At 47.2% G+C, this 23,488-nt stretch overlaps 1 protein-coding gene across 1 annotated transcript in view; it reads left to right on the plus strand.

Annotated features, from left to right (window-relative positions):
* The first annotated feature begins 285 nt into the window (after positions 1–285).
* The window catches only part of ARID5B (AT-rich interaction domain 5B), a 133,794-nt gene continuing 110,591 nt past the window's right edge, over positions 286–23,488 (plus strand). The window contains exons 1-3 of the mRNA XM_070944897.1: positions 286–372; positions 727–981; positions 22,204–22,429. Coding sequence (XP_070800998.1) covers positions 352–372; positions 727–981; positions 22,204–22,429 — 502 coding nt within the window. The 5' untranslated portion in view covers positions 286–351. The remainder of the gene's footprint in view (positions 373–726; positions 982–22,203; positions 22,430–23,488) is intronic.

Raw genomic sequence — 23,488 nt, forward strand, 5'->3', positions numbered from 1 at the left:
GGGGGATTCGGCCAGCCTGAGATTTTAAGGCACGAGCCCGAGCCCGCTTCCAGCCGCTCGCCTCCCCGCAGTGCCGGGCTGGCGCCTTGAACCGCATCGCCGGGGCGGGCGGACGGCAACCGGCGCGGAGGGCCCGGATCGCGCCCCGGCGGGGAAATGGGGAGGCGGCGAGAGGCGCCGCGGGGCGTTGCGGGCTCTCCGAGGCGGCCCCGGGCCCGGGGATTCGGCGTTGGGAGCGAGGCTGGCCGGCGGCGGCGGAGAGAGCCCGCTTTTCCCTGCCAGGACCTGATGCGATCCATTCAAGCCAACAAGTTTGGAGAATGTTGAGTTCAATCAATTCAGAGCGTCGAGATGGAGCCCAATTCAGTCCAGGTATTCGGCTCTCCTGCGCCCCGCGCCCCGCCGCCCCCCCAACTTCCCCGGAACTTTCCCCGGGAACTGCCCGTGCCCTGGCGGGGCTCCCCGAATGGGGACAGGATGGGGGTGCCTGGCCGGGTCCCTGCCCGCCGGACAGAGGGCAGCCGGCCAGCCCGCAGCCCCCGCCCCGCCTGGCCCCCAGCCGCCTCTCCCGAGCCCCGACCCGACCCGACCCGATCCGGCGGCCGGGGGAGGGAGGGATGGCGGGGAGGAGGGAGGGGGAGGGAGCGTGTTTTGGCGATGGCTCTGCGGGGGCTGATGCTTCTCTCTCTCCCCCTCCCTCCCTCCCTCCCTCCCTCCCCCCTGCAGTGGGTCGGCTCGCCGTGCGGACTGCACGGACCGTACATTTTCTACAAGGCGTTTCAGCTGCACCTGGACGGCCGGGCGCGGATCCTCTCCCTGGGCGATTTCTTCTTTGTGCGGTGCCGGCCCGAAGAGCCCCTTTGCATAGCGGAGCTGCAGCTGCTCTGGGAGGAACGGAGCTCCCGGCAACTTTTATCCAGCTCCAAACTTTATTTCCTCCCGGAGGACACGCCGCAGGGCCGGAGGAGCCAGCACGGCGAGGTGGGACCGCCGCGTCTTCCCGGGGGGAGCGGAGGGGGAGGCGGGGGGAGGGATTTTTCTGCCGGCCGGCCGGGCGCCGGAGAGAGCGGGCTTCGCCCGGGACGGTCTGCATCCCCAGCCCCAGCCCCAGCCCCGCGACCGCAGCCTTCAGTCAAGCGCGGGCGTGAGACGGGCTCCCGGCGGCCGGGGAGGCTGCAGCAGGTTGGCCGCCTGGCAGCCGGGAGGGCGAGAGCCGGGGGGGAGGGGGGCCTGGGCTCCGCCTGGCTGAAGGTGATCTTTGCTGCCACCAGCCTCCCTGCCGCCCCCGCCCCGCTCCGGCCTCCTCGTCACAGGCGCGCCGCTCCCCTCCATCTCGGGGCGGGGGGGAGGCAGCGGGGCCCGCCCCCCTTGGCCGTCAGCGGAGGCCCGTCTTCACCTGGGCCGCCTCGGACGGCTGCAGAGGCGCTGGCGGCCTTGGGCTCCGCGGGACGGAAGGCGGAAATTACGACACGCAGGCCGGGCAGCGCGGGCGAGCGGGGGAAAGCGCCGGGCAGGGTCGGCCGGCAGGAACGAGTGCGGGATGACAGGTACCGGCCCGCGGTCTCTCCCGCCTCCTGGACGAGCCTGGGCCCGCCACGCCTCCCGCGCCCCTGCCCGCTTGCCGGGCTGCCCAGCGAAGGGGGCTGCGGAGGCGGCGGCACGGGAGCCTCCGGCTGGGCGGCAGGTCGCGCCTTGAGCCGGCGGCTGGGTCCGAGGCGAGGGGCGCTGGGCTCGCGCGAGCTCCGGCCGAAATGCGGGGCTTCCTTGGCAGACGGCGCGGCTGGGCTTTGCGTCCCTGGCCAGGCCGGGAGGGGCGAGCTCGGCAGGCAGGCAGGCAGGCCGCCTCTCCTTCGGCGTCTCCGCGCGGGAGCTCCGGCGACTGGCGAGCGGGCGGCAGGAAGAGGCCGCGCTGGGTCTGGCCTTGCCGGGCAAGGCAAGCCGGGCACCGGAGCTTCGAGGCCCCTTTTCCGCTGGAGCGGCGTGTGGGTGGAAGGGGGCGTGTAGGGCCCTCCGCCGCCCCTCGGCTTTCGCCGCCCGGGAGTCCCCCGGGGCCCAGTGCAGCGTCTCCCGGCCTCTCCCCAGGGACCAGGTCGCTTGAGGAAGTGGTTCCTTCCACTTGGTGGGTGATAAGGCAGAGGGGCAGAAGAGGGCCCGCTCTTTGGTCTCTCTGGAGAAAGATGCAGCCAGGGCAACTGGGCCTGAATGGCTTCCTGGAGCATCTTTAGACTCACCTGCATGTAGGAAGGTATGTCAGATTCCAGGTATTGGCCTGTTTCCACCCCCACCCCCCCCGAAAGAGGACAGCCTCCCAAGCCCACTGGCCCTGCTCTTTCACCATGTGGTGTTCATTTAACTGCCTCAGAATGGACCCCCCCCTTTCAGGGGGTGCAGAGGACACGGGGAGGATCCTTTGGGGGGGGGGGGTAGTGACAACTGTGGCCAAGAAAGTCCTCTTCTCCCTCTGAGGGATCAGAGAATGGAGCCCTGCAAGTGATGAGCTGAAATTTTAGATAGCTAGATAAAGATGAAATTCCTTGCAATGAATATTTATAACCCAATCCAGCCTTGTCTTAATGAAAGGATGGGAAGTAGGCCACAAATCATTTTAATATGCCTTAATGATTATCTCGCGTTATATGGTATGAACATGGCTGAAAATTAATCCAACATTATGGGCTGGGATGTTCTCCTGTACAAGGGATCTCCTCTGCGTTCCCCACAGACCCAGAAGGAGAGCAGCCAGTTCACTTGTAGGGATCCGCTGGTGTCTTTGGCTGGGACCTTTAATTGATGTGCCTGAAATATTGACATTATGAACCCTCTTTTATCCTGGACACCAAGCAGGTGGAGGGTGTTCCTGGCACCCCTTTCATTCCCTGGCTGCCCTCTGCAGTTTTGAGAAGATGCCAAAGAGAGTGGTGGGGCTGGGCCAGAGGCCTAAGGAGGCATCTTTACCCCCTTTGAAGAAGCCTCCTTGCTCTCCACTTCTTCTGGCATCTTGCCAAAATGATTTGATCATCTTTGGTTTTATGTTGTTTGGGAAGAAACATCCCATTGAGAAAAAAGTGCAGGGCCAAAGCAAAGCCAAAAAAGCAGTTTAGCTTCTTTCTCAGGACACGAGGCAATTATTTCAAGTTACTTAACCACAGTGATAATTCTTTTATGTAAATGGCATTAACAGCTATTTCCAAAGCAGAGAGATTGAGCCATGTTAAGTGGAGAAGCCTCCTGCAACCCTTTCTAAGCCTGTGGGCATGAAAATTATTCTGGGGATAATTCATAGAAAAAAAATAATAGACAGGGCTTGGAACAAGAGTGGTGTAATAAAAAGGGATAATATGTTCAGCTAGTGCATAAAGTATGGCCGAAGTCCCTGCCCACCTTCCATTTCCTAAGGTGGATGATAAATCTCTAAAGTCAGGGCCCTTCTGGGTAGTCAAAGGTCAGCAGGGGGCTTATGCTGTGCTTGGCACATGGCTGTAGGGGGTCCTTATCACAGGTAGCCAGAGATTCAATGGGGGCTTCTAGTAGGCATCTCTGCGGGTCTGGAAAGGGATAGTGAACTGATTTCTTGGAACGTCAGGCTGGGATTTCTTCCACGCTAAAGAAGCATGCAGATGTGTTAGGTAAGGCAAAGCAGGCCTCCGATTTTTGAGTGATGGTGACCATCGTTGGTGGCCAGTGAAGAACTGACACAGCATGGCTTCCTCCCACAGGACGGGTTCCATAGGAGTTGTCCATGGGAGCTCGGAGGGTGTGAAGCGACCCAAGTAGCCAATTTTTTAGATCAGCTCCTGATTTTCAAAACATACCAGGAGACAGAACCCCCTCCTAGAGCTTCATCCCTGATTACTTGGGTGCAGCTCCACTGCTTGATGCAATTGGTTTCCAGATGACTATGCAGAGCCCTTCAGAGGAAGGTGCTTTGGCTGCATCTTCCAGAGATTTCCTGGCTGTTGGAATTGCATCCCTGGAGGTTGACTCATTCTGGGGCCATTTTCTTGAGCTTGAGAGGCTTTGTAAAAGGCTGCAACATAATACACTCACATTTGAGCATGGGAGCCACAGGCCAGCAATAAATGTTGCATGCAGGAAATAAGCCTCTGAGGTGTTTTCCAGCAGAAATGTTTGTAACTGCATGGAGAAACCTGGAGTTGGGAAAAAAAGCCCTGGAGCAATAGCTTTCAGCACAAAAAACAAGAAATGGGAAATATGGTCTGAAAACGTTTAAACTCTGCATCGTGGGGGCTTCTGGTTTTACAATGAAGTCAGGACTTTTTGGGTTCATAAAAAAGAGCCTGAAGCTGCAGGTTGCAAAAGTGACTAGGTGGACAACAACACCAGCAGTTTGCAGGTGTATAAGATACATTTCTTAGCAGAAACAGGATAATAAGTTGTAGCTGGAAGATCTAGCCAAGATTGGTTGAAGCTGCAGCTATCATTAGTCCAATATGTTGGCCTTTGCACTGATAGGACCCTGTGGCTCCTCTCCAACCTTGGTTTGCTAGTTTGACATCCTAGATGGGCAGCATTGCGGCCATGGGCCAGGAACATAACCTAGGGGGAGGCCTGGGTGATTATGGCCTTTGGTACCATCTCCAGAGGTTTGTGAGATGCCCCCTAAAGAGTAGAAGCTCTGCCCTCCCTCCAAGAGGTGACTAAGAAGAATGTGACTGTGTGTCTTGAGCCCAGAGGTCCAGCCAGTCTCTTCTCTGCAAGTGAAGTGGTAGCGATGTGGCTTGCTTGGAGAGGGATGTGTGATCCAGGAAGCAGGCAGTGATTGGCCCCCAATGCAGTGAAAGAAGTTCCTGCTCTTTTATCTTTGGGAATTGTGTGCCATGAGTTGTGGAGAACTCTACACAGCTCAGAACTTTGTCGAAGCCTAGCCTTTGTGGCAGTTGTGCCGCATTTTAATTATGTTATTTTGGCCTGTTAGTCTTGAGCTAGTTTTGTCCTTTGGAGTTGTTCTATGTGTCTGTCCAGCAGGTTGTGCAAATCTTTAAGCAGGCAACTATTGCCCTAAACTTCCTGCGTACCTGCAAGGGCTGGTTTGGTCCAGGCCAGGCTGTGTAGCAGAGACTGAATTCCTGGGCTGAAGTTGTGCCTGTACTGTGGGTATGCTCACCCCCCCCCCCACCTTCAGTCTTCTTACCAGGAACCATGGGCTGTTCTATGGGGAGAAACCATTGAGGCTCTTCAAACTCACAGAAATACAGATGCACAGGTGGTCCTGGATTTACAACAGTTTATTTAATAACCATTCAAAGTTACAACGCCACTGAAAAATGTGACTTATGACCACTTTTCACAGTTATAGCCTTCGTAGCACCCCCATGATCATGTGATCAAACTTCAGATGCTTGGCAACTGGTTTACACTTATGGCCATTGCTGTCTCCTAGGGTCATGTGATCACTTTTTGCAACCATTTGACAAGCAAAATCAAAGGAGAAGTCAGATTCACTTAACAATCGTGTTTCTAATTTAACAACTCCAGTGATTCATTTAACAACTGTGACAAGAAAGGTTGTCAAATGGGGCAAAACTCTCTTAACAAATGTCTCACTTAACAACAGAAATTTTGAGCTGAATTGTGGTCATAAGGCGAGGACTACCTGTACATCCCTACAGTATTTTTGTAATTTAGCTTATAATGAAGCTAAGCTGGGGCCAAGACAGATGTACTGAATTGGTCCGGTTGAGATGAAGCAGTGCAGGCCCTGATCCCCTCCACATTATCTCCAAGAGAAATTCCCACTGAGGTTGTGAGAACTTATTCCCTGGTATGTACACTGTGTTGAAGCCTAGCAACACAACCTTATATACATAGTGAGTGACCAAGGAAGCCGGCCATATAAAATCAACAAGATCCAGAATCATGCTGGATTCTTGGTGCCTTCATGGACACATCCATACAGTTTTCCTGACAATTCAGTGGCAGAGATTAAAACTGCATGAGAAATTAGTTTGAAGCTTTAAAAAAATCCCCAGCTCCTTTACTTTTGATCTGAGTTATTCTCTGCATTTTGAAACTAACTTTTAAATATTGCCCCATTCCTCCAAAGAGATAGTCATTTTAGAAAGCCAAGTTCCTGTCACTCTGCAAGGTATTCTTGATGCTGAGACCAATTCAGCATCGATTGCTCCCTCCCAGGTGTCCTTCCTTTGAAGCACCAAGATGGACTCCCAAATGCCTGTCCAGATAGATTGTGGAGCTGCTGCTGAGTGAACTTGAGATGCTGGTGCATACAAATGCAGACTTTCCTGCTAGGCTTTGTTGCTTATGGGGCTCTAATAGCGGGAAGCTCTGGCTGATCTGCTGCCCACTATAAGCAACCAAACCACAACTTTCATTTACCCCTCTGAAACCACAGTTTTGTAATGAAAGTTGGGAAGGTGTGGCATGGTTTCCATAAATCTTGTGGAGTACTGTGGATCTTGATCTCCAAAATTCTTTTGTAGGAGAAAGGCCGTTGTTCCCATCAGGCCTAACAGCCTGACTCTGGTAGGGGAGAATTCCCCCCCACCCCACTGACACCTTCCTGATTTGGAGCTGCAGGTCAGCGATTCTTGAGCATTAAATTCTTGCCGTGGTGAATAAAAGCTTCTGCACATCGCACCTCAAACATATCAAGATCCTGAGCAAGATGGAAAGTGTTTTTTAAAAATGTTTTAATTGAATGTTTTAAATAAGCAAAGGGGCAAATTAATTTTGGGTATACTTTACTTTTAGTTGCCTAGTTACGCTCTAGCATATTCCTAAGCACAAGTGAAATAAATTGACTCTCCTTTTTGTGCTCTTAATCATGTTTACCAAATTGCCTTTGGGGCAAAAGTACCCAGGCTTGTTCAGGGCTTCTCATGGGTGTGTGGCAAATGCTGAGGAGGAAGAGATATTGGTCTTGGGGTTTTCTACGTTGAAGGGGAGCTACCAGCAGCACTTAAAGATGGTTCTCCAAGGCGTGCAACTTCCCAAGCTCAAAGAGCTACTCACAGACATTTTCTTCCTCTTCAGGGTGGTTTTATGGCAGCCCCGCCCAGCTCGAACCCTATAGAAGCTGGTCTGGGTCCAACTGGGCATTTCTGGTCTCTGATTCAGGGCTTTTGAGGCCGGGGTCTTTGAGAACTTGGGGATCCATGAAAGCTGAAAGGCAAAAATAAGAAACAAAAAGTTCAAACAAATGGAGCCAATTTCCTACCTTTGTCTCCTCTCTGGGAATTTAAAAGAAAAATAACCTGGCCTGAAAAATTTTGAAATCCCCTATTCTAGACCATGACTACATTGTAAGAAGTTCCAGGAGAGATCAGCTTTTGGTGGCCTTCATCTACTGGCAAGGATGCTGGATTTGCAGAATTAGATGCAAAGGGTGCTGCTGATGTTGCATGGCAGTTTGTGTGCAGCAACCCAGTGTAACATACAGATGTGGCTGGGGAATTCTGGGAGTTGAAGTTCACTCATCCCCAGGTTGAAAAACATTACAATAAATAGTATAAATATTCCTGAAATTATATGCATGTGATTCTGTACAAAATGTCACTAATTGTTGGACTCGTTAGCTTAATCCACTAACACTTCCACTGAATAATTGTTAGGAATAGTTTTATTCTCTAAGGACAAATCTAAATTAGTGATCTAATTATTTGGGGATATTTTGGTTTCTTTTTTCAAAATTATTTGAATATTACTGTGCCCTTTTCATAAAACCAATTCATTTCCTTTGCCTGGGGCCTGTTAGAGTGACAGAGTTTAAATCTTGGGTTCCTTCTGCACATTTTAATGTTGATGGTGAATAATGTCCTGATTGATTGTGATATCAGACAATGGAAGATTATGGCAAAGACCCAGCCGCACATGCTCAATCGAATTATGTGAAAACTGCCCCATTGTTCTGTTGTACCCAGAAACAAGTAAATTATTTACAGATATTTGCTAATTAAAGCACATATTGTTTTCCCCAGCACAATGGGACACAATGCAAACAAAAGCCAAAAAAGAAATCCGCATGCATAATTTCACTGGGCGAATGCAGAGGGCAACACTTCTTGCTAAGAAAAATATGTCTGTCGTCTGCCCAGAAAGGACTCTTCTCGGGGTAACAAGAGCAGGCAGAGAGAGCAGCCCGCTGGGTGTCCAAGAGCCTGGACCTCCATGATTCCCCACACTTCAGTGGCACCTTGTTGTTTGTCTCAGTCACCAGTACATGCCGGCCTGTTAGTGAAACGATGTTGAAGCATTTTGAGATTTGATCTCACCCTCCTGAAAGGCAGATGCCGTAACAGCCACTTGAAGGCAACCGTCCTGTTTGAGACCAGCAGCGTGGAGAGCTCAGGCAGCTCATCCTAGAAGCCTTCCTAGGTGAATCTGGGCTTCTGCTGACCGAAGGAGGTCCAGGATGAACCGTCTGCCACTCACGGACTCATCACAGGAATGGGAGACAGCTCTGGAGCACGACTGGGGCTAGTGGGAGAAAGGGAAGGCCCTTCACTTCCCAGCAAGCATGAGAAGGTTGCCCTGTAGTAGACCAAGGCATCCACAACTCTTGTACAGTCTTGCTTGGCCCACAGCTCTGTTCCCCTCTCCCCTTGCAAAGTGAGCTTGTGTTGAGAGGAAGGGTGCCTAAGGGGTAGCATAGCCCAACTTGGCTAAGTCCTTTTATTTCAGATTCACATTATTGTGATACAGGATGGATCATTGGGAAGTGGAGTTTAAGAGTGTGCACGGCTCTTCCGGTACAATCAGAGTTGAGACACGGGACAGAAATCCACGTGTGCTGGTGCTAAACTGTCTGTGCCTGTGGATCATGTCACATTGTTGAATGCCTGGATCCAACCCGTTAAGTCAGGCTTCATATTCCAGCAGTAGAATGAAACCAGACTTTACGAGCAATCGATGTGAAGGGTGTTGAATAGTGAAAGGTGCCGTACAAATGCTGATGACAATTATCTGAAACAGTGTAAGTTGCACAGTCATATTCCACAGATGGGGGAACCTGCTGTCTGTCTTCCAGAATGCCATATGTGCCATTTCTGTGCAAAACTACAAATGGCAATTCTTTATATCTCAGAAACAATTGTCAGTTAATTAAGCCTCCAATTTGCATGTGTTCAGGTTCTGTAATCATAGCGTTCTTGTGTGTCTGTGTGGTTTTTAATGCCAAACTTCTGTTGGCTGAATTTGAGATCATTCCTCCTGCTAGAAAAGCTGCCACTCATCTGGGATGAGAGATGGGCCTTTGAGGAACAATCCGAATGTTCAGCCAAAATGCGCTCTTCAAAATGGAAGTGTTGGCTGAACCTGAAAGATTTGGAAACTCAGCATTGCCCATGATCTCTTCCTGGGATTCGCCTTCTTGGTGCCCTCGAAGGTGACCAAGGAGCACATCTGAAGATGGGAAGCGGTTCAAGCTTTGCTTTCCGCTGGTTTTAGTAGATCTGAGAATGGGAATAATTTTTCTCTGGAGGTGGTAAAAGTCTTCTCCCAAAGGTTACTCCCTAGAAAAAGGAAGCATTGAGGGTTACCAGCAGCTCCCTTGAAGGAATCCTCCAGCTGTGTCAAATAGACAAATAGACAAATAGATGCAGTCAAGGAAGTCTCCCATCAGTTAGTAGGAGCTTCCCATAAAGCTGAACTGGTTTTGGAGAAGTTTTCAAGAGGGTTGCACCTCTTCCCTTCTGAAGAACGCTGCCTCAGTATCCCTCTTCTCTTGAATATGGCCAACAGATAGTCTTCTGGCGTGTAATTTGGGCAATGCTGTGCCACAATGTTGTGTGAAAGATTAGGAGCAAGGAGGAAATGAGAAGCTGACATGAGATCCTGATGTTAGCCAAGCCTGAAGGATCCTGGAATGTGATCAAGAGATGAGTTTTGCGAGTGGGGGATCAACTTCCAAGCCACTGACCTATAATTTGTTTGACATGAGTGGTTGCATGGCACAAAAAGCTGAGCACGCGTAAATAACTAAATATTTAATCTGTGTTCAGTTTTGTTGCTATTTTAAACTTATACAGCAAAGGGTGCAGCCTGGGTGGTTTATGTATGCATCAAGAAATAACAGGTGACATCAGTGGACTACAGCACACTCTTTTAATTTCCTAAAAAACTGGGTAAATAATCTGTAGCCGAATCTCAAGTTCCTGTTTGTGTTTTCCTCATTCTTTAAATCTCACTCCTGCTTTGTTTGTTTGTGTGTTTAAAGGGAGCTGTGGCAGGAACAGAGTTGCCAGCTTTCCTTCCAAATGGATTGCTGTTCTGAGTTCTTAATTCTAGGGGTAGAAGCAGACAAAATGTAGTAGAGGAGCCCAGGGAGAATTAGGGAAAAATCTGGAGCCATAGCAGCGGGGTCCTGATTCAGTATACTTCAGGATGGAGCGTGGGCAGCAAATGGTGGCCATCTTTGAATGCCTAACCTAGTTTTTATGATCAATAAAATGTTGATCCTGGGGGTCAACACATTAGGAATTCCAGCTCTTCTCTACCCCTTGGTGAACATAAATGTCTGCATGTTATTTAAAAGTGGAGAAGACCATCAGTGTCTGCTAATGATCTGAATGTAAATTAAGGACGTGCAAGTCTTAGCAGAGAACCTGCTTTTCTCTGTCTCCAGTGCATTTGGATTCCCACAAAAGAAGCTCTGATTTTAATTCACGTTGGTTCATCATTACTCCTCCTGGAGAGGCCCTTCCCTCTGGCCACAGGTGTGACCAAGCTGAAAGCTGACCATTGTCCATAGACCAGGGTCTTTCTCAGAAGAGCAGCTACTCTGGCAGGTTCCCTCACAGCCAGCCATTCATATCTGAAGATGAAGGTTTCTCTTCACAAGTTTTTCTACAGCCATATAAACACCTTTGGTTTTTGGGGAGTTGGGGATGAGGAAGTGGAGAGCATCCTTCTAGCAAAGGTCTCAGCTGTAGCTGACCCTTATTTTTATTTTCTCAAAAAGCCTTTGGGGATCTGTTTAGGGCCATGGAACTGCTGTCACTTATCCATTTAATTCTTTTTTAATCAAAGGAATCTAAATTAAACAAATCAGGCAGGCCCCTCCTGTTTAACATTTATGTGAAGCCGCTGGGCGAGATCATCCGTGGCTTTGGGGTGAAGTGTCAACTGTATGCCAATGACACGCAGTTGTACATTTCAACCCCAGGCCACCCCAATGATGCCCTTGACGTGATGTCCCGTTGCCTGGAGGCCGTGCAGATCTAGATGGGGAGGAACAGGCTCAGACTCAACCCCTCCAAGACTGAGTGGCTGTGGTTTCCGACATCCCTATATAGCCAGCTAACACCATCATTGGCTATTGGGAATGAGATCTTACCCCCCTCAGAGAGGGCTCGCAACTTGGGCATCCTCCTGGATTCACGGCTGTCTTTAGATGATCATATGATGGCAGTGGCCAGGGGGCTTTTTATCAGGTTCGCCTGATTTCCCAGTTGTGTCCATTTCTGGATCAGGACGCCTTGCGCGCAGTCACTCACGCCCTCGTCATTTCCCGTCTGGACTATTATAATGCTCTGTACATGGGGCTCCCCTTGAGGAGCACCCGGAGGCTCCAACTGGTCCAGAATGCGGCCGCGCGAGTGATAATGGGGGCGACTCGTCGCTCCCATGTAACACCCCTCTTGCATGAGCTGCATTGGTTCCCGGTGGTCTTCCGGGTGCGATTCAAGGTGTTGGTTACCACCTTTAAAGCGCTCCATGGCTTAGGACCTGGTTACTTACAGGACTGCATTCTGCCACCGTTTTACTCCCACCGATCAACATGCTCCCACACAGAGGGCCTCCTCAGGGTGCCGTCGGCCAAACAATGTCGACTGGTGACCCCCAGGGGGGAGAGCCTTCTCTGTGGGGGCTCCTGCCCTATGGAATGAATTGCCCCCGGACATATGAAGGATCCCCGACCTCCGCGCCTTCCGTCGTGCTCTGAAGACCCTATTATTTAAGCAAGCCAGTCTGACGGGATAAATGATTTTAAATTGGGTTTTAAAAATGGTTTAAAATGGTTTTAATTGGAAGTTTTAATTTTGGCCAAAGATTGAATTGTTTTAATATGTTTTTTAAATTTTGTCTTGTATGTTGTTTTATCATGGCTGTTTACCGCCCTGAGTCCTTTGGGAGAAGGGCGGTATACAAATATAATAAAAACTTAAAACAAAACAAAACATGCAGCTTAGTGAGTGCCAAACTCATCGGCTTCCAAGGGAGCCATGTTGAAGTTTGAGACCCAAAGTCTGAAGGGTTGGATCTCTCCCAAATTGGTTTTGCTGATTCCATTTGGGTCTTTAGCTCTATCAATCTAGGTCAGTGATGGTTAACCTTTTCGGCACCAAGTGCCAAAACTGGAGTGAATGCACTGGAGCCTGGAAGAGCAGCTGGCGACGGCGCTTGTGCCCACAGAAAGGGCTCTGGGTACCACCTCTGGCACGCGTGCCATAAATTCGCCATCATGGATCTAGGATAATCCCAGCGGTCTCTTGATGCTCGTGCTTCAGGTGGACCTAGGATGAGAGTGGGACCACTTGGACAAATAAGAAGGAGACCTTAAACTACCTGAGTGTCAACCCACTTTACCTGTAATTTCAGAGTAGTTACAGTTTTTAATGACCTCATTTTCTGTAGTCTTCCGCTTCACTGGTTTGTTTGGAGCATTGACACTTTGCCAAAAATAAATAATATACAGGTAGTCCTTGACTTAACAACAATTTGTTTAGTGACTATTCGAAGTTACAACAATATTGAAAAAGTGACTTACGGCCATTTTTCATACTTATGACCATTGCAGCATCCCTATGGTTGCAGTGTCCCTAGGTCACGCGATCCCCTTTTGTGACCATCTGGCAAGCAGAGTCAATGGGAGAGCCAGATTCACTTAACAACCGTGTTACTAATTTAACAACTTCAGCGGTTCACTTAGCAAATGTGGAATGAAAATTTGTAAAATGGGGCAAAACTCACTTAACAAATTTCTCACTTAACAACATACATTTGGGGCTCAGTTGTGGTCTTCAGTTGAGGACTACCTGTGCGGCATTTCAGATTGATGGGTTTTAGACATAAAATGAAAATGGAGATGTGTCTGACTTCAGGGGCTGGGTCACTGAAAGGCCATGGCTGGGAGGGAAGAGAGGCTGGAAAGGAGGGCCAAAGAGGGCAGGGTTATTCCAGCCCCCCACCTCCTTGCACCCCCTCCCCCCCTCATGCGAGGGCCTAGAAAGGCGTCAGAGCAGTTGGGCTGTGAAGGAGGACGTGGAGGGAAATGAGAGAAACAACTTTCAGTGCTTGCAATTTCACTTACGAATCATTCTAAGTAGCCCTCAGGAAGCATGTTTTGTGCGTATTTAAATAGTTTGTTTAAAATAGCATGTGAATGTAAAATAATTCGGGGTGGAGGAAATGAACCAGGGCAGCCTCGTCTTGGGCCTGTTTGAAAGCTGCAGCTCCCATTAATCACGCCTCCCAAGTCTCACACTGGGGCTGACAGTCACTAAAACTTGTCTAAACAAATCAGCTGTACAACTTACACGATGTGGAATTGGCTTGTTCAAAGCAAGCCACAGTTTATTATCTATGCTCAAGAGGTCCTCCTCAAGTAAAGATTACACGACAAGCTGTGCTGAAGGGAAAACAGATAGGCAAGCCTGCAGCCAGAGCTTCCTGAGTGCCAAACTAACACTTTGCTTTAGATGGCTGAGATGTGGTGTGAAATCTGAATTCTCACTTAACTTTCAGAGTGGGGCAACTTGTCCAGACCCAGCAGCAATTTTGACAAACGTGGCTTTATATTTAATTCGTGCCCCTCCCCCGCTCTCTTGAGTACAAATTTAGATATAAATTATTGCCACTGCTTGAATGGCACATCAGTTGTCAAAACAGGTGCTGTCTGAAACAAAAATATCATTCTATGCAGAAATTCATTTTCATCACAGGAATTCTCCCTAACAGTGACGATTTTAATTTCTCCCATCTTAACATGTGCTTCTTAATTCCATGCCTTATCTTAAATAACATGCAATTCATGTATAATACTCAAGCATTTTACATTTTTCTCAATCTTAAAACAAGTTTTCTCCATCAGATGGGGAGTAGGATATCTCCCTTTGGGAGTGTCAAAGGGTCCCTCGATCGCTTGTCCCAGCAGAACCTCTAAAGATGCAGGCATTCTTGCCACTTTCTACTACACTACCAAGGCAAAGTCTGGCCTCAGGTCGATAATCTTCTGGGCTCTTCCTGATAAGCAGCAAGAATCCCACCCACCCCACATAAGTTTTGACTCCAAGCCGAAGATGAGCTGAGTAGCAAAGACAACCATCAAGAGCATAGCTATGCTGGCTGGATAATTTTGGGAGTTGAAGTCCACAAGTCTTAAATCTGCCAAGTTTGAAGACCTCTGATCAAGAGGATGGGATGCTTTTAAGATCTGCAAAAGGTTTCACTTCTTGCCCTTAGGCGAGAGACCATGCCACAGGAGGTCCAATTCAATGGGTGTTGAGCCAAGAAATTCACCAAGAGATGCAGGATGTCTATTTAATGCTTGCTCATTATGGCTAATAGAAGAGATTGTTTACTTGTTCTTCATTTGCAACCGAGTGTAATCTCTCTCAACTTTCAATACAAGATTAGTAGCTGTCCAGCAAGCAGCTCAGCGGTGTTTTCCTTGGACAATTTTTATTTGAGGGATTGCTTTGTTTTTTTCCTCTTTTTTTTTTTTTTTTTTTGACACGGGACCCCTTTCCTCCTTTGTTTACTGGAGCTGAAACTAAATTACTTTGAGCTGTCTCTTTATGTTTGTTTTAATGACTTGTGGATGTTTATTTATTTTTTAAATTTTATTAATTCAGTTTCAGTCTGCCCAACTCTTCAATGACACTGGATGGATTACAATAGGAAAAAAGCTCCAACAAATATCAAAGAACACAGCCAACCAGAAGGCTAACTCACTGTGACAAAAGGCCAAACCAAAATCTTAATGGCTTCTCAGTCATCCTAAGCCAAGGGATGTTAACTAGATTTTTAATAGTTTTTGGAAATTTTTGGAAAAGTCATTAAGGTGGCAGCAATGCGGACCTCTGAACAGATAACATGTCAGATGGACCTCTGAAGAGATAACGTGCCATTCATGAAGAGGCACAATTCCTGGGTTCTGCAAAATGACATTGTTTTATCGATAAGACCCCAAATGTGCCCAGTCTGCCTGGACAGTGGGCATGACCTCCCCGCCCTGTCCACGCCGATTAAAAGTGGCCACTGAAAAATGGCCACCGAAAAAGAAGGAGAACTTCCACAAGAGACACCAAAGCTGGTCCAAAAGGATACCATGGTCAATGAAGGCTGGTGGGAGATCACGGAGCCCCAGGATGGACTCACCATCTTCATTCCAGATCTGCCCAGGTTTATTGACTGGCACAGCGACCTCTCTACTGATCCCTGGCCTGAAATTTGACTGAAGGTCTCCGACTCTAGACGATCCATTTTCTCCAGCCTGATCAACTCTCTAGCCCACTTCTTCCCGAAGGTTGAAGACTAGATGGAAGTAGTTAGAATGATTGGGATTTAGAGGAATTTTATTTCCCAACATTCAAACAGAGGCACATGGTTTCACTCCATATAAAATTAAATGGGGAGGGGAGGAATCGCTCCCTTTGAGAGTCCCAGCTGATCAGTTTGTAAGTCTGTAGAACCCAAATAAAAATCCTTGAGAGAGATCCGCTACGGTTCTCCTGCCTTACTCGCAATTGTCCCACTGAGGCTTGAGGCCTGTGCTAAAGCAGTCAGTCACATATGCTTCTTCCTAAAAGCTCAGATTCTCAGAACCAAACAGATTATGTGAATTGGGAATCCCAGCATGATTGTACAAATATACCTGGAAATTTTCAATGGCAAACTGGGGTTTTGTGTGACTATGGGAATATTTATAATGGCATGAAGGATTAATTTATCCCAATAGGAAGGGCAGATATTAAAACCAACATTCTTTAACACACCTCTGGTTCCTCCTTTGTGGCTGTGTTGTCAAATCCAAGAAGAAGCACATTCTGTTGTCAATGTATAAATGTTACAAATGCAATTGGGATTCAGGGAATGGTTCCTCATGTCCTCCAGTGTTGGGGTGGACCTGAGACTCCTGAGCTCCTGGGAAGGATGGTGTTAATTGCTTCAAATTTAGATTGGAGGTTTGTTTTGATATCTCAGTTAATGTATTGCAGTTGTTTTTAAACTTCATTTTCATGCTGGTGTTTTTATGCATTCTGTGGGAATTATTGTTAGCCACCAAGGTTGTGAGTGGCCACATACGTTTTCTAAGTAGATCAATGGCCTTTTTAGGATGGTCTGCCAATACCCAGGTGGCAGTGGAACTGAGGTTGTCACTGTGTTGTGTATGTGTGAGAGGGATTGGTACAGGCCATCTGATTTACTCCAACAGGAGCCACTGTGTGAGGATGAAATGGAATCAGACTGAGGCTGCTCCTTTCAGCTCCTTGAAAGTGTGGGGTGAAATGGGCCCTTCTGGATAGAAATATTGACCCAACAACAGGAACGTAGCCATACAGGGCTGTTCTTGTGAGACAGAAACTGCATGTGAAAATGTGCTTCTGGGTTGGCTGGCAGCTGGGCTGCTTCACTAGGCTCCTCTCCTTTTTCTCATGGTTCATTCCCTTATAACAGAGGTCTTCAAACTTGGCAGCTTTAAGACTTGTGGACTTCAACTCCCAGAATTCTCCAGCCAGCACAGCTGGTTGGAGAATTCTGGGAGTTGAAGTCCACAAGTCTTAAAGCTGCCAGATTTGGGGACTCCTGCCTTATAGGGTGGAAATTACAAAATGGGGAGGGGGAAACAGATGTGTATTAGGAAGCCCATATTGTAGGTAAACCCATAGGCACATATTTAGCACAATATAAATTATTGGAGTTTACCGGAAGTAGAAGAAAAAATAGCTGGTCTGTGGCCGGGGTTCATCTGCTTAATGAGGAAGGATGTCTAAAAGCCCTTGCTTTCCCACATTCACACAGAGGTTGAACCAGGCTGGGCAACAAACAGAGGTCATCTCTGCGGGGGCTTCGTCCCTTAAATGTTGCAGTTGGTGGTCAAGCCGTTGCCTCTGGTCTCTCCTGGAACAGCTCTGGGTCTCCTTGGAATAGGCTCTGAGTGTATTCAGAGAGAGAGAGAAAAAGGGCGAGAGCGAGAGATGTTACATTATCAGCGGGAAAGTGTATTTCTCATAACTGATGATAATTAGCACCATAATCTTCAGTCCAAATAGACAATTAGACAAAATAATTATGTCTCTACAAGATGTCTGTATAATATTAGTAACTTAGTATGCTTTAACAACCTAAATTATTCTGTTCTTCTATTATGATAAGTTGACTATGTTTTTCCCCTAGAATTCAATTAATCTCCCCATTCTAAGTATTGATTAAAACTTGGGGAGCTTCAATACTCATATTTTTTCACATGTATAGACAAGACTGAGGGGTTGTGATCTGGTCATGCATGAGCAGGTCTGATACTCATAAACAATTATGGCTCTTATTTTCTCATACAAAGCAGCAACTCAAGCTCTTTTCAAAGTGTAGTCACAATGCACTTTTCAATGCCCCCCCCATGCACTTTTCAATGCCCCCCCCATCAAAATCCCTGTTTACTCTCTGCGACTCCTGCAGCTTCTCATGTTTCCTTTGGACTGCCTCCCAAAATTGTGTGCAGACTTTGCCTACCAAAGGGTCTCCTTGATCTCACTGATGCTTTTCTGCCACATCCTGGTTCAGGATTATGCAAGGGAAGAGTCAGCTTGTCTAGATCAGGGGTCTCCAACCTTGGCAACTTTAAGACTTGTGGATTTCAACACCCAGAATTCCTCAGCCAGCAAAGCAAAGCTGGCTGAGGAATTCTGGGAGTTGAAGTCCAAAAGTCTTAAAGTTGCCAAGGTTGGAGACCCCTGCTCTAGAGGGCATCAGCCCATCAAAGGCAGGGATACTCACACAGCCCAATATTTACCATCTCAGCATTGCTTTCAAAAGTATATATTTTTCAAGTTTATTTGCCAACTGTCACATATTAATCAAAATAAGTTCACGATCTTAAACCTGGAGATGGTAAAGGCGCTTTACAGTGGCCTTGAGTAGACAGAAATTAGGAATAGAGAATTATAATTGGAACTGAAGGAACGTAATTTGTTCAAAAGGAAGTGAAGTGGTAAAAATGGGGAAGAAGCTGCATTTTGAGTCAAAAGTACCCACTTCTGCTCAGAAATTTGGGAATAAAATCTGGTAGTGCAGCAAAGAGCATCTGAGTTAGAAAATGGGGGGTGGGGTGGGGGACCCTATCAAATTGATCCAATAGTTAGGGCCTATAATTGCCTGCCCATCGCAATAAATATAGGCAGTGCTTCCTACAAGCAAGTTGCAGCTCTTTCAAAGTTGTAGTGATGGGAACATTCATTAAAGAGATATTGGACCAAAGAAAAAGTGCAGAGAAGAGCAACAAAGATGATTAGGGGACTGGAGGCTAAAACATATGAAGAACTGTTGCAGGAATTGAATATGTCTAGTTTAATGAAAAGAAGGACCAGGGGAGACATGATAGCAGTCTTCCAATAGCTATGGGGTTGCCATAAAGAAGAAGGGGGTCAAGCAGAGCCAGGCCACCATCTGCCTGGATGCTTTCATTTGGATTCCTCTGCTGGGCAAGAGATTAGACTGGATGATCTCCAAGGCCCCTTCCAGTTCTAGGATGGCTGTTGCTAGGAACAAGCACATCCTTTCAGGGTCTCAGTGGAGGAGAAGAACCTCTACCCAGAAGAACCTCCAACTCAGGAGGAGAAGAAAGCAGCACACCATAGGTCCTGCTTATGTGACCTGGATCTAGAGGGGTCTGCGCAGTCAGGCCTTTCTGTGCACCAAATTACGCCATTAGCTGCCACAGTCTTAATGCAGTTGGGGCTGGATTCAGCCAGAGTGTAAGGATTTCCCAGCCCAGAGGCCAGAAATGCAAATACCCGAGCATTTTCAATTCTCCCATCAAAGGTGCTTTAGTTGAATTGTATGTATTATTAATGTTGTCACATGTCATTTTGCTGCAGAGATCCTTTGTTCTGGTCTGTATATTGATAGAAATGATGATAATTATAACAAGGTTAGATTATGGTGATTACCGCTGTGTTACAGGCATGCTGCTGTAACCTGTGGCATTTTATAGTTACTGTTTAATAATAGCATCACAGTAAGTTCCTCCAGGTGTCATATAAACTAAACACTCCATTTGTAAATGGAATTAAATCCACACTACAAGCATTTGCATGAAAGAGTCAAGACAGCTGTTTTGGTCACCCGAAAAATCCCCAGCTCCACAATGGAGCCATGCTGTCAGGTTTCGATGCTATCTCAAAATACGTCTTTTGGGCTAAATCAAGTGGCAAGACAGAAAGCAAAGTTCACACTCACTTTCCATCAATGGAACAAGAGATTCCACTCTAACAAGGAGTTTCCACTTGGGGGGAGAGACAGCAGGGTCAAAGGAGAATGGGATAAGATCTGTTTTCATTTGAATCAGATTTTAGTGGCCAAATAGAACTGACGGTCCATGAGTCCTGAATTGAGCTTCATTTGCTTGTGAGATGGAATTGTTGGTTTCTGGCAGTAGGGAATGTATAGTCTTTCTGCAGGTGCCTTGGGTGGCTTGACCGCTGGGCCTGGATCCTCAATAACCGGATTATTCATTTCTGATGGAGTCATGATTATGCTCATTTTTAAGTTATTCAATGGACACCTTTGTTCTCTTGGGATGCCAACAGAAGGTTTAGCCATGGCAGTTCCTGAAAAGGAGGAGGTGAGCGCCTGGCAATGGAAGTGCTAATCCTTTGCCCCTTTAGAAGCAGCCCTGTATCGCCTGGTCTGGCACCCAGATCCTTCTGAAAACAGGTACCTTGGCCTGGCTGAGCCCTGGGGAAGAATGCATTGGGCTAAGAGTCATGGTTCCTGGGAAGATCACGTTGGTGTAAGGCTCTTTAAAAGTGCCAGGCAAGATTCATGGAGTGTTGGCACATTACATGGCTTTCAGCATTTTTCCTGCTGGGATCTGTTGGACAGCAAGTCCCATGATTCCCAGCCAAAATGGCCATACAGAATTAAGTCGTAATTGCTTGCATGATGTGTAAAGCCACCCATCTTGGCCCTTGGTATCCATAATTCCCATACTGGTTGAGAATATGAGAGTTGATGTCTAAGGTACCTGGAAGACATTGAATGGGGTATTTAAAAATAGCTGAAATCTTCTGAAATGTTGGCTCTTGTCCATTAAAAGTAATAGCAATTTCGCTTCCAGTGATCTGGAAGGGTCCCTTTTGCAAGGATGACGGTTGGCCCTGTGATGCTGCCACCCGCTGTGCTCCTGGCAAGGGTGTAAAACAAACTTCAGTCAACAGACTTGATTGAATAGGCGTTCTATAAAGGACAATTCTCTAAAGTAATACTGGTAGTCCTCAACTTACGACCGCAATTGAGCTCAAAATTTGTGTTGCTAAATGAGACATTTGTTAAGTGAGCTTTGCTCCATTTTACGACTTTTCTTGCCCTATTCATTAAGTGAATCACTGCAGTTGTTAAAGTTAGGAACACGGTTGTTAAGTCTGGCTTTCCCATTGACTTTGCTTGCCAGAAGGTTGGAAAAGGGGATCACGTGACCCCGAGACACTGCAACCGTCATAAATACGAACCAGTTGCCAAGCATCCGAATTTTGATCACGTGACTGTGGGGATGCTGCAACAGTTGTAAGTGTGAAAAACAGTCATCGGTCACTTTTTTCAGTGGTGGTGTAACAAGGACTACTTGTTACTTTAAGGAAACTTGGGAAAAAAGGAGGAATTAAAACTAATTGCCTGGAAACGTGCAGGAAATCAGAGCATTGCCCATTATCTTGTTTTGCAGGAGACTTGCAGAATTTTTGTAATATTTCTTGGGTGATTAGGTCAAACGTTTCATGTAACTTTTAGAACAAAAGTTTACTTTAATATTTGTATATTAGGCAAGGAAATTGTATCATAAACAGGAATTTTCTAGTGACTCAGAGTTCCAGGAACCCCATTTATAGTTAGATCATTTGTGCAAATAAGAACAAGTTAGAACCATTACTCATCATGCTATGCATTTTTGCCTCTGGAGATTAATTGCATTTTCAGAAAGGGGCCCTTGCTCAATCCCTGGCATTGCGGAAGATGGAACACATACACACGTCTCTGGTTTCTAATTATTTAGAAGTAAATTCTATTTCATGTTCTTGGAAATATGTATAAAAAGTTGATTTAAATAACATTAACAATCATAACATGTACAATGTGATGTGAACAAGAAAGACCAGCCTAATGAGGGATGTCCCTTTGCACTCCCACAAAAGGGCATATGTTCATGTGACACCTTCATGGGTTATTCATTTCTGTGCAGGCTATAAAGGCAAAGCGCAAATCCTGGAGACTTGTGCAATTGCCCTCTTTGGGGATGAGATGTAGACTCCTCGGTCTAACCTACTGGAAATCCTGGCCTTTTCCAGTGGTCTGAGTCTACTTAGTGTATTTTAACGTCAGCTGCAATGGTCTCAGTGCCAAGTACTGCAGCCAAGTCACCCTTTTAGAAAAGAGGGTTTTCTATCCATAGGGGTTTGGCTCCCCCTTGTGCTGGTGCCCTGGGGGGTGGGAGAGCAGCCTCCCAGAACAAGAGCAGACACCAAAAAGTGTCCTGATTTGTCTTCGTGAAGTGAGCTCCATGGATAGTGGTGGAGCAGAGCAAAAGACCAACTCCTTTGGATCTGCTCCTTCTTAAATTTTTTAGAACCAGTCCAAACGTTTGAACAGTCAGTATGCCCTACTTTGGAACTGCTTGTAATGAAAGTAGGGTTTTTAAAAAATGGGAGGGGTTAGGGGAAAGGCGAAGGAGTGGGAAGACGCAATGTTTTGGGTGGATGGAAATTATGGGAGATGATCATGCTGCACACCCCTGGGATGGCTGCATGGGGGAGAAGCACCATAGGGAGGCCCTCTCAGCCTTAACCTTAATCCTAACCAGCCTAATCAGGCTGCTTTTAAGGCAGTGCTGTGCTGGGACAAGTGGGAGATCAGAAGATCTTCTCCACCTCATTTGGTGAGAAAAGCCTGTTGTAATTTGGTGACGATACAAGTCAGGAGCCAAAATAACCTTTTCCCCTTTGGCTCTTCCAGGATGAAGTCATTGCTGCTTCAGAAAAAGTAACTGTGAAGCTTGAAGACTTGGCCCAATGGGCCCGGACAGATATTTCCAAGTGGAAACGTGGCGTCCAGGATGAAGCCCTCACACCTCTGGAACTGAGGAAAGATGGGCAGAGGGAAGCCCTAAGCAGGTTCCGGCAATCCACGCACAACAGTGGCCTCAATTTCAAGGATATTTTGAAGGAAAAGGCCGACTTGGGTGAGTGCTCCTTTGGTTCTTGTGCGAGATTATGGCTTCTGTGATTATTGAGGGGACCAATTTTCTTGGGCTTTTCTTGACTGAAAGGAGAAGGGGTGTGTGGCAGAGACTCAGGGAATCTGGTAATGACTTCTAAGGCAGGGCTCTCCAACTTTGGCAACTTTAAGACTTGTGGATTTCAACTCCCAGAATTCCCAGCATAGCTATGCTGGCTGGAGAATTCTGGGAGTTGAAGTCCACAAGTCTTAAAGTTGCCAAAGTTGGAGACCCCTGTTCTAAGGTGATTGTAAAATGAAGGAACATTCCAATGTCTGTTGGGCTGCAGAGGATAAAGCGTATTGAAAATTCACTGGAGGGCAAGGATAAAGTGTGAACGATATTTGCGCAAAATAGACGCATCAGAGTCAATGCAAACTGCCAGAATTTAGAAGGAGGGCCACTGCCAAGGCCACTGTAGGGACCTCTGCTGTCCTCCCTATGGGTCTTGTGTAAAATGGTCAAGAGAGTTTTTTTTTCCTTGTATGTGGCTTTCATTGGGCCCCCTTACTCATTTCAGTGGGGCTTTCTGATGGACTAGGTGTTTTGCTTCTGTCTTTATAAAGCCTAAAGCTTAATATGGTTGCTTGTTCCCTGGACATTTCGTTGCCCAGTGGCTGAGCCTCTGAAAGATTCCATTTCTGGGTTTGGAAGACATGAAGCTGGCTCAGCCTCTCTCCCCCTCTGGCATCTGCGCCCCACCAATCCTGCCACCACCATCTAAGCTGGTGAGAGTTCAGTCTCACTCAGATCAAAACACTTTTAGAGGCCTGGATGTTAAACATTGCCCACCTTCGTGTTAGTTAGAAGGTTAAGGGGATCACATCCCCAGCTGCCCTGTTAATGCTTTCCATGTTTTAGTTATTTTTCTATAAGCTGTTGGGCTTCTCAGAGACAGAGCCTTTTTAAAGACTATCTTCTGTTTTGTAAGCTTCTAATAAACTGCATACATATACTCGTGTATCTAAACAGAAACTAGCAAGTTTATCCAGAAACCAAAATAATTAAAATAAATCTTCAGAG

Source organism: Pituophis catenifer, unplaced genomic scaffold, assembly GCF_029215685.1.
Source record: "Pituophis catenifer annectens isolate HBS135680 unplaced genomic scaffold, rPitCat1.0.hap2 SCAF_6, whole genome shotgun sequence".
Classification (NCBI taxonomy): Eukaryota; Metazoa; Chordata; class Lepidosauria; order Squamata; family Colubridae; genus Pituophis; species Pituophis catenifer.